The sequence below is a fragment of the Chenopodium quinoa genome, unplaced genomic scaffold (genome assembly GCF_001683475.1).
Source record: "Chenopodium quinoa cultivar QQ74 unplaced genomic scaffold, ASM168347v1, whole genome shotgun sequence".
NCBI lineage: Eukaryota > Viridiplantae > Streptophyta > Magnoliopsida > Caryophyllales > Amaranthaceae > Chenopodium > Chenopodium quinoa.
Window position 1 is genome coordinate 981,293 of NW_018743448.1, and position 13,528 is coordinate 994,820.

General features: G+C 38.0%; 1 protein-coding gene across 2 annotated transcripts; it reads left to right on the top strand.

Moving 5' to 3' along the window:
• Nucleotides 1–3,357: 3,357 nt before the first annotated feature.
• LOC110739249 (ubiquitin-conjugating enzyme E2 8-like) lies at nt 3,358–8,057 on the top strand. 2 transcript variants are annotated; one of them, XM_021919712.1, is made up of 5 exons: nt 3,358–3,592; nt 3,925–4,048; nt 5,585–5,712; nt 7,083–7,187; nt 7,637–7,780. In XM_021919712.1, the coding sequence occupies exons 2-5, from the start codon at nt 3,979–3,981 to the stop codon at nt 7,778–7,780; spliced, it is 447 nt and encodes a 148-aa protein (XP_021775404.1). In that variant the 5' UTR covers nt 3,358–3,592; nt 3,925–3,978. The 2 variants fall into 2 exon arrangements, with proteins under 2 accessions (XP_021775404.1, XP_021775405.1); XM_021919713.1 differs by lacking the exon at nt 3,358–3,592 and having other exon boundaries at nt 3,919–4,048; nt 7,637–8,057.
• The last annotated feature ends 5,471 nt before the right edge of the window (nt 8,058–13,528 follow it).

Below are 13,528 nucleotides of genomic sequence, written 5' to 3' on the forward strand. Positions count from 1 at the left end.
AATTATCATAATTTGAAGGAGGAATTGCAGACATTAACCAGCGAATCATTCAAAATTGCAGAAGATCATCGGAAAACTGTGGAATCATTAAAGCGAAATCAAGAGGAAGAAATTAGGGTTTTAATTTGGAGGTTCAAATTGGGGAGATTTCGAGCCAAAATTCAGCGGATGAAGCGACGATTTATTAGCTGCATCATGATCGAGCTGGTTTCGTTATCGAGTCGATTGAAGGATGTGGAGGAGAAGAGCCGAGGAGAGATTGAGGATTTGAGGGATTGTTTGGAGAGTGGGTTTCGGGGGCTAAGGCAGCTGGGTTTTGGGGAAGGGAGTGGTGGTTCAGCGGGAAAGAGAGGCACGACAGGGGTGGGGAGGCCGGCGTACCGGCGAGGGAGGGGGCTGGGCGCTGACGTGGGTAGGGGCGGGGGAGAGGTGGCTGGCTGGTGGGGGGAAGAGGTGACTCTTTTTTTAAAAAAATTATTTCTAAAATCAATGTGAAAAAAATAACTATACTAAAAATTTGAATATTTAGTTAAAATGTCATTAATGTTATAGTTAACTTAATATAAAAAAATTCATGATAATCAAAGATTATAATTTTTTTTTCCGCAATTTACAAAAGAGAAAAATTAAAAATACAACCAAAGAGAATTTTTCTTTTTTTTTAAAAAAAAAAAATAATATTTATATAATTTATATAAGTAAACTGTACCCGTACCCAATAGTTCGTGCGACGAGATACCATATTACAGCAGCTAAAGCATCAACCAACAACTCTTACTCCAATGACGATGACGATGACGACGACGATGACAATGACGAAAATAAAGCTCAAAACCCCTCAAAATTTGATAATTGAATCAAAATTGGAGCGTTAAATAATCGAAGAGTCTTCGATTTGGGGCTGATTTCTGGCTATTTGCAATATGCAGCTGCTTGAGGGTGTTGGAGTGGGCGGCTGCTGCAAGGTAAAGTGCCTTTTTGGGAAAATATGTCATTTTCCTATACTAAAAATGAAGCAAAGGGGGAAAATCTCACTTCTTTAAAATTATTTTAAAAAAAGAAAAGTATTTATAATAATCTTCAACTATCCAAATCTGGTGGGTTGCTTGCTTCTAGGGGTGAAAGTTCGGTATTCTGTTTGAATTTTACACCAAACCGAATCCAAACCGAATTATTTTGGTTTTGGATTTTTGAAACCGAATCCAAACCAAATTTGGATTCAATCCAATCCAATCCAAACCGAAATAATTCGGTTTTGAAAAATGACTCCAAACCAAACCGAATTTGAATTTGTGTTGAATTCACCAGTAAGAACAGAACATTGGTATCTCATCAAATTCGAACAGGACATCGAATGTTATCATTATACAACTAATGAATACGGAAAAGAGAAGCAGAAAATGAGTAATCAAAGAAAATCAAAGAAAATCGACAAAAACTTTAAACCAAGAAGTGAGGGCGAACACAAGCGGTGGTGGACTAGTGGTGAGGGAGCGCGAACACGAGCGGCGGTGGACTGGTGGTGAGAAACCGTGACTGAGGGACTGACGGAGGTGGTGACCGTGACTGAGGGAGTGATGGAGCATGACTGAGGAAGTTGGTGAACGTGACTGAGGAAGGCGGTGACCGGACTGAGGAAGGTGGTGACCAGACTAAGGGAGGTGGTAAGGGAGAAAAGGGGGAAAATTTGGAGAATTAGGGTTGCCGCAAAGAGGGAAAGGGAAAAGAGGGGAACTAATTTAGGGTTTTGGTATATATATGTAGGGAAAATGGACTGGATATTTGGGCTTAATAAATTTCGGTTTGGATTTCCGGTTATCGATTTTTGGAAGCCCCAAACCGAAACTGAACCGAAATCCATATTTTTGCAAAAACTCAAACCAATCCAAACCGAAAACCTAACAAAATCGTACCAAATTGTTAATTCGGTTTGGTTTGGTTAGGTTTTCGGTTTTTATCCAGATTACTTTCACCCCTACTTACTTCTATATCTGAAGAGTTGGCCACTTTTCTAAACCCATTGCTTTTCAGACTGCATGGTATGAGAGGGATCCCATAAATGGTGATTTTGCACGCTTTGTCGACTTTTGTGTTATTTTTTTTAATATTTTTGTATAATATATATGAATTTTTGTTGGATGAAATGGTTAATTATGTGGATCAAAATACAAATATAATAAGGAACATATCAGCCAATTGATGTCTGATATTAGTCAACATTAGGAACGTATCATACATTAATAAAAACGTATCAGCCAACAATGCAAAAGGAACATATCAGCCAGCAGAAGATACATATTAGCCAACAAGAGGAATATATCAGCAACAAAAGGTACTTATCAACCAACAGAAGGAACATATCGGCCAATAAATGAAGCATATCAGCCAACAAAAGGATGAAATCAGCAAACAAAAGCAACATGTAAGCCAACAAAATAAACATATCAGCCAACAAAATGAAACATATAAGCCAACAATTAAAATATACATATCAGCCAACAAAATAAAGATATCAACCAACTAAAGAAATATATCAGCCAACTGATGTCTGATAGCAGCCAACAAAAAGAACATATCAAAAAAAAAACATATTGGCCAACAAAAGAAATCTATTAGCCAACACAAAAACTATATCAGCCAACACATGAAACATGTCAGCCAACAAGTGAAATATCTGCCAAGCCCGTCGCACGCAAATTTTCGTGCGACAGTCCGCACCTAATACCTTCTCATGAAAATATTTGGAGTATGAATAATGTAAAAGTCAAACAATAAAGCCTTCTCTTTTGTCTATGACTATAACTCTATAATAAGTAGGGCTGAGCAAAACTACTCGAAAAACCATAAACCCAATCCGTAACCGTTCCGAAAATTAGGGTACCCGATCCGATAATCATAACGGTTTTGGTACTCGTTCCGATCATTTGTTATCGGGTATGGTTATTGAGTATCATTTTAAAATTAACGGTTACCTGATCCGATCCGATAAACATTTTTTTTTTCTCTACTTAACTCTGTTTTTTTAAATCTAAACTCTTACTTTACTTCATAATCACTTTATAATAACAATGATAGTAACATTATTAATAATTTGGTCAAGATCATGTGGTATTGTTATTAATTAGTGTTAAATGATATCATAATAACTACATTATTAAGTTTAATTCATTATTGGATATCTTATTAGGTACCCGATGACCAATTCGAAAATCTTATTACCCGAACTTATCGTTTCGGTTTATGGATATCACTTTTAGTGATTTTAATACTAACGGTTCGAATACCCGTCCCATCCTCACCCCTTTATTAATAAGTACACACCAAAAAGAAAGAACGAAAAAAGAAAGAAAAAAAAGGTTTTCACGTGTGATTTAAGCTACTTGAAAAAGTTGTTGGTCATATAAATTGGGCCTAAATTCACCCACCTTTTCTCGAGAAATCGAATTTGCATTACAACTCAACTCGGATCCTCCATAACCAAATTCATCTGGGGTTGCAATCTTCACTCTCTAATTCTAGTCAACCCCTTTTGTTTCTGCCTATCAACCCACAAAATTTTCAGATCTCAACTTCACTTTCATCATCTTTCCAGGTTTAATTTCAATCTTCTTTCTCCTTTTGTTCAATTCATTGATTATGTCATAAAAACCTGATTTTTGGGTTTTCAATTCGATTCAATAGATTTTCAACTGAAGCCCTGATCAATTGGATTTTGAATTTGTCGGGGGTAAATTGTAATTGGGTTTTTTGCAATTGAAATTCTTTGCCAGCATAATTGGATCAGGGATTTTTAATTGAATCCTTGATCGTTAAAGCTTTAATTTTATTGGGGGTAGCTTTTACTTGGGTATTTGTTAATTAGAGTTTTTACTCTTGCAATTGAACAAGTAAAGAATTAATTTTTATCTTCAATTCGTTTTACAGGTTGAATATTTTGTGGAGATATATATTGTATTTTGTTTATAGAAGTCTGTTTTAATGGCGTCAAAGAGAATCTTGAAGGAGCTTAAGGATCTGCAGAAGGATCCACCTACTTCATGCAGTGCAGGTGAATATAATTTTGATGATCTCAGAAAATTTAATATTTGAACTGGGTTGATTGTAAAAATCTGCCATTTTTTTTTTATTATTTTATCTTTTAATTTTTGTTATATTGGTTTTGGCGTGTTGATGGTGGTGTTAGTGGGTTTTCTGACAAAATAAACGGAGTTTCTGATTATTTTGTAAAATAAAGAAGAAAATGATTCCTTCTGAATATTTTTGAGCTGTATTGTTCTTGCGACCTCTGTCGTTTCATGGGAAGATGCGAATGATTTGATTTGTTGTTGTTTGCTTATTTTTTCCTTGTCGCGCTCTTTGCTAGAATTGGGGTACCGTTTTAGGTGGGAGTTACTGAATTAGTCGCAGAGACCTTAATTTTGTGTGGGTCTGTTGGAGCCTGTAGCCTGTGTACATAATTATCTTGGGACTGTGATCTATGATGGTAGCTTCCGTGGATGGTAAAATTTGATGTTTTTAGCTCCTGATTGCCTGCCTAATTTGGCTTCTTTGGGTTGTTGTGAAAACAATGGTCTGATTACCATCATAGTACCATAGAATTTATTTTCCTATGTATTACCTTTAGAGAGGATGAAGTATTGGGATTTGAGAACATATAGAACTTTTAGATTTTTATCAATGAGGATAGAAGTCGAAAGAGTTGAACCTTTGAAGATTGGAGGTTTAGTTTGGGTATGGCTGTTGTGCTTCAATGGACATGGAGTGTTATGGGGAGGATCGCTGAACTTCTGTCTAGTTCTATTGTCCTGCTGGTGTCAATGAGAGAGTTGCAGAGGAAGAAAATTGATCTAGGATGTGTTTGAAGAGAGATCTTAGAATTCCTTGATTCTGTGGTTATGGTCAATCAAAAAGTTTGATTTGGTTTCTTTCAATTTTGCTACCTTAATAGACAGCATCACCTTAAATTTTCTTATGGAGATTTGAATTTATGTATCTTGAGCTTTAGTTTTAGTGAGGTGTTAGTTAGGGTACTTTGACTTCTTACTATGAAATAATTCGGGGTTTAACATATACGGAGTATATAGGATCAGATTGCATTTCTTCACATCCTCTTCTGTTGCTTTAGCTGTCCTTGTGAATTGTGATTAGTCTAATGGAACTAACTGTAGCTTGTGTTGTGTGAATCAAAATAAATTCTTATTACTACGTTGCTTGAAGATGGAGTGAGGAATTGCATCTACTTTTTTTTAATTAAAAATTTGATCTTTTTTTTTTTTTTTTTTTTTCTTTTAAAAATAAATAAAGTCATTTTTTTACTTCTTGTTCCAGTATTAGAAAAGGTCTCCAGTGCCATATGGTTTTCTGTATCCAATATAGGAAATGTCCTTGTTAATAATTACCCTTTTTGTTCAGAAAGTATGCAACTATTCTATGCTTAAATACTTGTTTGGTGGCTGTGGACCTTTGATTTTGTATTTGTTTCGCACTTATCACTAACCTACTTGATCTCATGAGGTGCTCAAATGCAATACTTTTTTCCCTTTTTCATTGACTCACTTTTTTTAATTTTCCTTTAATGTTATAGGGCCAGTTGGTGAAGACATGTTCCATTGGCAAGCAACAATAATGGGGCCTGCTGAGAGCCCATATGCCGGAGGTGTATTCCTTGTTTCTATTCATTTTCCTCCAGATTATCCATTCAAGCCACCTAAGGTAAATTTGGGCTTCCAATTTATAACCCTCTTCGTAGTGTTTGCTCTGTTGCACTAAATATCTGGGGTTGCATGCTCTCTTTCTGTAATGTAAGTATGCAGTGGAGCATAGCTCTATTTTTCTTGCTAAAATACAATATACATGACCTCAATGATATCCTGTTATGGCCTCTCTTTCTTTCACTTTCTCTTTGCCTCCCATGAACTTTGGTGCTATTAATTTACTTTCATTTATTCCCTGCCTTTTGGCTGGAGTCTGCTTAGAGGCATTGATAAACCTATTGTTGATGAAAAGGGTGAAAAGCGAATCTGATGATGGATCTACATACATGACCTGCTGAGAAGATAGACTGGATGGGGCTGTTTGTTTTTTTGGTTGCTGTTTAAAGGTTCAATTTTTTACTTACTGTATGGCAGGATTGGAGAAGGTGGTTTGGAAAGCTCTGTGCAGTATAGCCTTAGCATTAGAAGCTAAGTAAATGCATCCTTGATAGGTTTAGGTGCTGCCAAATGCGAACCTCATTGGGGTGTAAATTGAGTGTCTCTGGTTTCATAATGATGTCTCTTGTGCACTAGGTGAATCAGTTACCTAAAGCAACTGTTTCTTCTCCTTAGCCCTCCTCAGTGGATCAGTATATGGTTTGCCAGCGAGAATGTGAATTATAGTGCATACATGTGCTGTCTTCCCACTTTTCACTGTGGTTAAGTAAATCCCATCTTGTTACTGAAAGATGGTCAGAACTGAGACTTGTGTTGTTCTCAGCTGTATCGTATGAATTTTGTTGTGGTGGAATTTGTTATGTTCAGCATGTTAAAGTGAGGAGTCAAAAGAAACCTAGAACCAAACTGATTTCCCTGGCTCTGCTGTACCTATGTTTTTTCCGGCAATGATTATTTTGTACCGATGTTCTTGTACTCAATCATCTGGAAATTTTCTTGAAATATTGAAAGAAATGTTAATCAATAACATTAGATGAGAATGATTTCTCTTGGTATTTTGGACTCACATAAATTTTATGCCCAAGTCAGTGAACGATAAGAAGTTATGCTAGTAAATCTAGCTTTAGAAGGTTGTTTTGGGAGTTGGAACCTTTCACCTACTTCAATGACCTTGTTATGTACTTGGTTTGTTTACATATATCATTATTAGAAATGCTGTTCAAATCAACCATTATTGGTCTGAAGGACTATCTAAAGTGTGAATCCCCCGTTGCTTAAACATCAGTGTAGACTTCTTGTCTTTCAAGTATTTATCTTGCTGCTGCTATGATGTTCACTGTTATAAGGAACTTTGAAATCTAATTAACTGATATTATTGTTTAATTTTGATTTCCCTTCAGTATATGTATATGATTTGTTTCAATAATGCAGGTTGCATTCAAGACAAAAGTTTTCCATCCCAACATCAACAGTAATGGGAGCATATGTCTCGATATCCTTAAAGAACAATGGAGCCCAGCACTTACAATTTCCAAGGTCTGCTTGATCTCTGCTTTAGGTGCTATTTGTGTTGAACTTAACAAATGATTGGTGTTGGAGTTATTTGTTAATTTTTGAGTCTAAATTAAAGCAAAAGTAAAAAGTATACACTGATAAATTGGATAATTGGGGTGTGAATTTGGAGAGGTAACTCGAACTCGAACTTGGGATCAATATTGAAGGAAACTGATCAGAATTCTTGGTTATTTTATTTCCTTTCTATATTATTATGGCTGACCTAGAATGGAGAGTTTTAAGTTTTCCAATCTTGCTCCACTTGATGCTCAGGTGCTCAACCATCTTTCGTTTCCATGTTACCCCAAATTTTTTGCCATCATCAAGCATTGAGACATCTTTCTTAAGCATTAGTTTAGGAACCTAATTAATAAAAGTATAATATTAGTTGGGTTCTTTGTGAGACTAATTTTAACTTGAAAATTTGCCAGGTTCTTCTGTCCATCTGTTCACTTTTGACTGATCCAAACCCAGATGATCCCCTCGTTCCAGAGATTGCGCATATGTACAAGACAGATCGACCAAAATACGAGGCCACCTCCCGCAGTTGGACTCAGAAATATGCGATGGGTTAAATTGTGGCCTTAAAGAAGCTGTCTCTATCCTTTTCATTTCCAAGCCTGAATTTGGGGTGCAAAGCATTTAGAGTTGTCTTTGTGAATACTATATAAGATTTACTGCATTATAACTACCTAGTTGGTTTCGTGAAATATGTATGTGTTAAATGTTATGTCCAAAGATGTTTGTGATTGACTGGATTATGTAGGTGTCATTAGTAGCAATTTAATGGCAGCCTAATGATCTTTTCATTTGCTGATGATAAATTTGAGGTAAATTCTTAATTCTGGCAAACTAACCGTGCCCGGATCGAACTCTTTGGACCCTTACCTTGGGTGTTGTCCATGATAAATGATTCACTACTGATGCATGACTATTTTTAGGGGTGGCAATTCGGGTCAGCAGGTTGGGTTCGGGTCAGATTTTGGGTTGAGCTTAGAAACTATCAAAAATAGTGTAAAACTGAATATTATTACAAAATATGAAATTTAGGTCAAATTGGGTTGAATTCGAGTTGTTCAGGTTTCTCTTAGTAACTTCGGGTCGAGTCAGGGATTGCCAGCCTTAACTTATTTCTTATCTAAGTCAAACAACATCTGTATACAAAGTGTCAATAGTTTGATCAATTTCTATAGTAAAAATGTCCAACCAGCAAATGGTATGTGTTTTCGATCTGACTATTATTTGCCTAATTCTTTTTCCTAATCCATTATAGCAACCGTTGTTATTAAAATCCCGATTTAAATCTTAGAATCTTACGATTTTACGATTCATGTATGTTATATGATTCGATTTACGATTCTATCCAATTTTACATATTTCTCTTAACTAACGAAATCCTTACAAGTTTAAAACATGCCTACATAATTATTTATAAATATATATTGTCAACTATTTGTTGCTTAATGGGTAAACAACTATTTCCTATTAATAATTAGGTTTCAAACTCACAATTTAAATATATTTAATTAAATTTAGATATGACCTCTTGATTATGCATGTCGGTAGAATCTTACGATTCGATTCTGAGAGTCCTTTCCGATTCAAAGTAAAATCCCGATTTTAATAACTTTGATAGCAACCATAAAATGAGTGTAGCTCCATTTTGAAAAGATGAATGTTTGCATAAGAATTAAATTATGTGTTAGAAACTAAAATAAAATTAGCTCCATTTTGAGTTCAATGTTTTAGAGTTTTGAGTTTCCCTTGGGTATTTTCGTACCTGATGAGTTGGTGAGTTAGGTGTAGTTTCCTTTTCCTAGGTTGTTGGTTGTTCATGTTTAGGTTTTTCTACTCTTAGTTTGGCTTTAGGGTCTTATTATGGAAATATTTCCTGCTTTCATTTCTTTTCATCTTCCGGATGATTTTAATGATGATAGTATTATCCATCTTCTTTCCTCTATGGATAATCCAAGTGATGTTGTAGTTCGTTCCTCGGAGTTCAAGGAGTAAGGGAACTCCTTCAAGGCTGACAAGTTTAAACTTGCCTTTTCTAAGTATGAGTGGCTAGTAAATTGTTGTGTTTTACTATGCCGTGTTCTTTGGAAGCTGTTTCTTCGTTTCGATCTTTGGCTTTTGCTTTGCATCTCAATCTTGCGGCTTGTGCTTTGAAGCTTCTTGATTTTACTGCTGTTATTCGGTTTTGTTCTTTTGTGTTAGAGTTTGAATCCTGTCACATTAAGGCTCTATAGGAGGGCTTCCGTGTGTCAAGATTGGGCAAACTTTGTTCCGCTAGAAAGGATTTGGTTAAGGCTGCCAAAAGTGATCCAAATAATATAGAAGTGTTATCAAAATTGCACCGTGTTGAGGGTTTGTTACAGGATAAGTCTTTGGTCGATCAGAAACTGAAGGGTAAAATAGTCCAGTCTATTACCTAAGTTGAGTCGACTTCCCAAGTTCTCGATGATTGTGTAACTAGTTGTCATGTCAAAGAGGATTGTTGTGCTGCGGAAGTGGCTGCTCCAATTGCTGATTTTCAGTGTAGTGTTTTAAGTTCAACTGTTGTTTTGGAGCCAGTATTATCGCCTAATTAAGTTGGTGGTGACAAAGAATGTATTCTCCCACCACCGGTTTCAGTGAGTGCTGATATGGAGTGTGATTTCCAATCGGACTTAGTTAGTAAAGACAGGGATTGTAAGTTTTCAGTGAGTGTGATTTCCACCGGTTTCAATGAGTGCTGAATGGAGTGTGATTTCCAATTGGACTCAGTTAGTAAGACAAGGATTGTAAGTTTTCTCCACCGATTTCAGTGAGTGTTGATATGGAGTGTGATTTCCATTCGGACTCAGTTAGTAATGGCATGGGTTGTAAGTTTTCAACACCTTTTCGTCATGAAGACTCTCGTATGCATAAGTTTGTTTCTCGACATGGCTCGAGTTCATCCCTTCGGCTTTCTTCCTCAAATTTGCAGCAGGTTATGCAAGGCAAGGTCATTCAGTTCTATCATTCTAAGTCTATGTCGTTAATGTCAGTTCGGGTTCGTCCGAGTTAAACTTCTATCCAGACAGAGGTCCCCCAAGATGTAACTTCTAGGGAAGCAAAGACCTTTATTTCTACTTCAGTTAAGTTCCCTTGTGGATTGGAGCAACAGGCGGTGTCCACTTCAGAGTTCCAATTGGCTCCCATTTCCCAGTCCATGTATGCTCCGGTTTTGCAGCCTTATCTGGAGGAGGTGATCACCTCTATTACGATGGAGGTCTCCCACAATGTGAAGCCAAATGTAGAAGGGTCTTCTACCTTTCCTTCACTAAATGTGTCATGTGATGAGGAGCGGCAGACGGTGCCTATAACAGAGTCTCAGCCGGTTCCCATTTTGCAGCAGTCCTTAGGTGCTCCAGTGGCGCACAACAATTCGGAGTGCATGACTTCCACCCTTTCTAATGTTGATTGTCTTATGGGAGGGATGAATTCACAGGGGTTTGTGGGAAAAGTTTGTGATTTCAATTTTCAGCTGTCCACTTTGCATTCCAGTGCCAAGTCGTCGGGTCATCCAATTCGCCGTCACAAGTCTATTTTTCATTGGTGGATCGACCAAAAATAGACTTGTGACGGCGAATTGGATGACCCGACGACTTGGCACTGGAATGCAAAGTGGACAGCTGAAAATTGAAATCACAAACTGAACTAGGTCCAAACCACCTGGCAACTGAATGAGAGTTTGCGGAAACTAGTGCAAAAGTTAAGGGGCAAAGATTAGAGAAAGTTAAGTAACTTGTGGCATCTAATTAAGGTGGAGAGAGAATGTAATTAAGTGGCAAAGACCAGCCAACACCGCCCCACGTAACCACTACCACCACCAGCCCTAACCACCTCCATCTCAGACCACCCCACCACCCATACCCACCTCCAACCCAGACCACCCCACCACCCAAACCCACCTTTAACCCAGACCACCCCACCACCCAAACCCACCTTTAACCCAGACCACCCCACCACCCACACCCACCTCTAACCCAGACCACCCCACCACCTAGACCCACCTCTAACCCAGACCACCCCACCACCTACGCCACTAAGACCCACCTCTAACCCAGACCACCCCACCACCTACGCCACCAAGACCCACCTCTAACCCAGACCACCCCACCACCTACGCCACCAAAACCCAACCCTAACTGAGACCACCCCACCACCCATGTACCCAGACCCACCCACCACCGTAGAAAACCTCTTAATCCTAACCCACCCACCACCCCACCCACCCCCTATACCCACCCACCACCGTAGAAACCAAGAAAATCAGACGAAGAACAGCAACTCAGAAAATCGAAATCAATACCTAGAAAATCAAAATTAAAACCCAGAAAATTGAAATCAAAACCCAGAAAATCAAAATCAAAACCCAGAAATACGAAATCAAAACCTAGAACATAAAAATTTAGAAAATCGAAATCAAGACCCGGAAAATCAAAACTCAGAAAATCGAAAAAAACCCAGAAAATTCAAACATAAATCACCCAAAAAAAAACTAAAAAAGTACAAAGTCGAAAAAAAACGATATGGATCGTTAATCAACAATAAGCAGATCCAGAAAAAAAAAAACGAAAAAAATGATATGGACCGTTAATCGCACATCATCCAATGGTCGAAGAGAGAGAAAGCACATCATCGATCCGGCTGAAATTCGAGAACCAAGTTCCAGGCCCAAAGCATCCGGATGAAAATTCGAAGAGAGAGACAACACTGTTCGTGATGGTGGGAGCTAAGGGCCGTGGCCATTGGGAGAAGAAAGACGGTGGTGGGATGGAAGGTGGTCGTGAAGGAGGAGAGAGAATGGTGGTGGGAGGGGCGGTGGTCGTGACTCCTGAGGGAGGAGGGATGAAGAGGTTGAAAGAGATAAAGAGGGTGAAGGTGAAAGAGATGAAGAGAGGTTGAAGAAAGAGATGAATGGGTAGTGGGTAGAAGAGATAAGTAAATGGGGTGGGTAGAATTAGGTTAATGATTTTAGATTAGATTAAAAAGGTTATTGTGATTAAAATACTATAAGGGTAAAATTAAGAAAATCAAAATTTTTAAGTAAGGGTAAATATGTAATTTCCAGGCACTACAAGAAAACAGCCGAATTCCGACGGACTGGTTCAGACGGACACGGAATTCCGTCAGAAAATTCCAAATTTCCGACGGATTTTTTTTCCGTCGTATTTTTCCGACGAATTCAAGCAACCCGTCGTAAATCCGTCAGACTATTTGTTCTTTCCGACGGAAAAATAATCCGTCGGTAATTTCCGACGGATTTTTCCGTCGGAATATATTTTAAAAAATTTTGAAATTTTTTATAAACCAAACCCTAACCCTTTTCTTTGTGAGAGCCGCCCCTTTTCTTTTTTCCCTCTCTTCTCTTTCTTTCCTCTCTTCTCTTTCTCTCTCTCCTTGTCCGCCACTTTCCTCTCCTCTTTCTTTCCTTTCTTCTTTTTCTCTCTCCTCCCGGTCAGCCCTCTTTCCTCTCCTTCTTTCCTGTATTTTCTTTTCCTTCTTCCTCTATTTTCTTCTCCTTCATTCCTCTATTCTCTACCCGCATCTTTCTTCTCCTTTTTTCCTCTATTTTCTTCATTCCCCTCTTTCTTCTACCATGACAACCACCACGCCATCACCCACAACCAACAACGACAACAACAAAGAAGAGTAGAACCACCACCGTACAACAACCACCGTGCAACAACTCTCAGGCGGCCACAACAACACCGACAACATCAATTGCACAGCAACAACAACGACAACATCAAGTATTGTAGATCTTGTTTTAATTGTAGATCTAGTTTTTTTTTTAATAAATTTCTGATTATGGTTAATTTTTAAGTAATTGTAATATTAGGTTATAAATTTTATGAGATAATTGTATATTTATCTAATTCCTTCAATTTTTTGTGGTTGATTTTTTTTAGTGATATTCGGAATAACTTGTTTCTCTTATTTTTATGGTTTAATTGTCGTTGTTTTCGATTTTTTGGGTATATTTATCTAATTCCTTAAATTTTTTTGGGTTATTTTTACTGATAAATTCAGATTTTTGATTTTTTTTTGTGGTGAACGGTGGTCATGGTTTGAGGTTTGGGCTGGTGGAGTGGTGGGGGCTGGTGCGGAATTGTGGCGGTTAAGGGGTAGGTGAGGCCGTGGGCTAGTGGTGTGGGGTGGGGAGTGGCGGCGGTTAAGGGGTAGGGGGTAGGGGATGAGTATGGGGGCAGGGGATGTAGGCTGGTGGCGTTGGGTGCGGGTGTGGGTGGGGGTGGTCTAGGTGGGAGTGGGGGGCTGTTTTTATTTTTTTATTG

Excerpts from the sequence above, each read along its gene's own strand:
- LOC110739249 (XM_021919712.1), top strand. The coding sequence starts at position 3,979 with ATGGCGTCAAAGAGAATCTTGAAGGAGCTTAAGGATCTGCAGAAGGAT. Across the intron at positions 4,049-5,584 it reads ACCTACTTCATGCAGTGCAG|GGCCAGTTGGTGAAGACATG; the intron begins GTGAATATAATT and ends TTAATGTTATAG. Across the intron at positions 5,713-7,082 it reads ATCCATTCAAGCCACCTAAG|GTTGCATTCAAGACAAAAGT; the intron begins GTAAATTTGGGC and ends TCAATAATGCAG.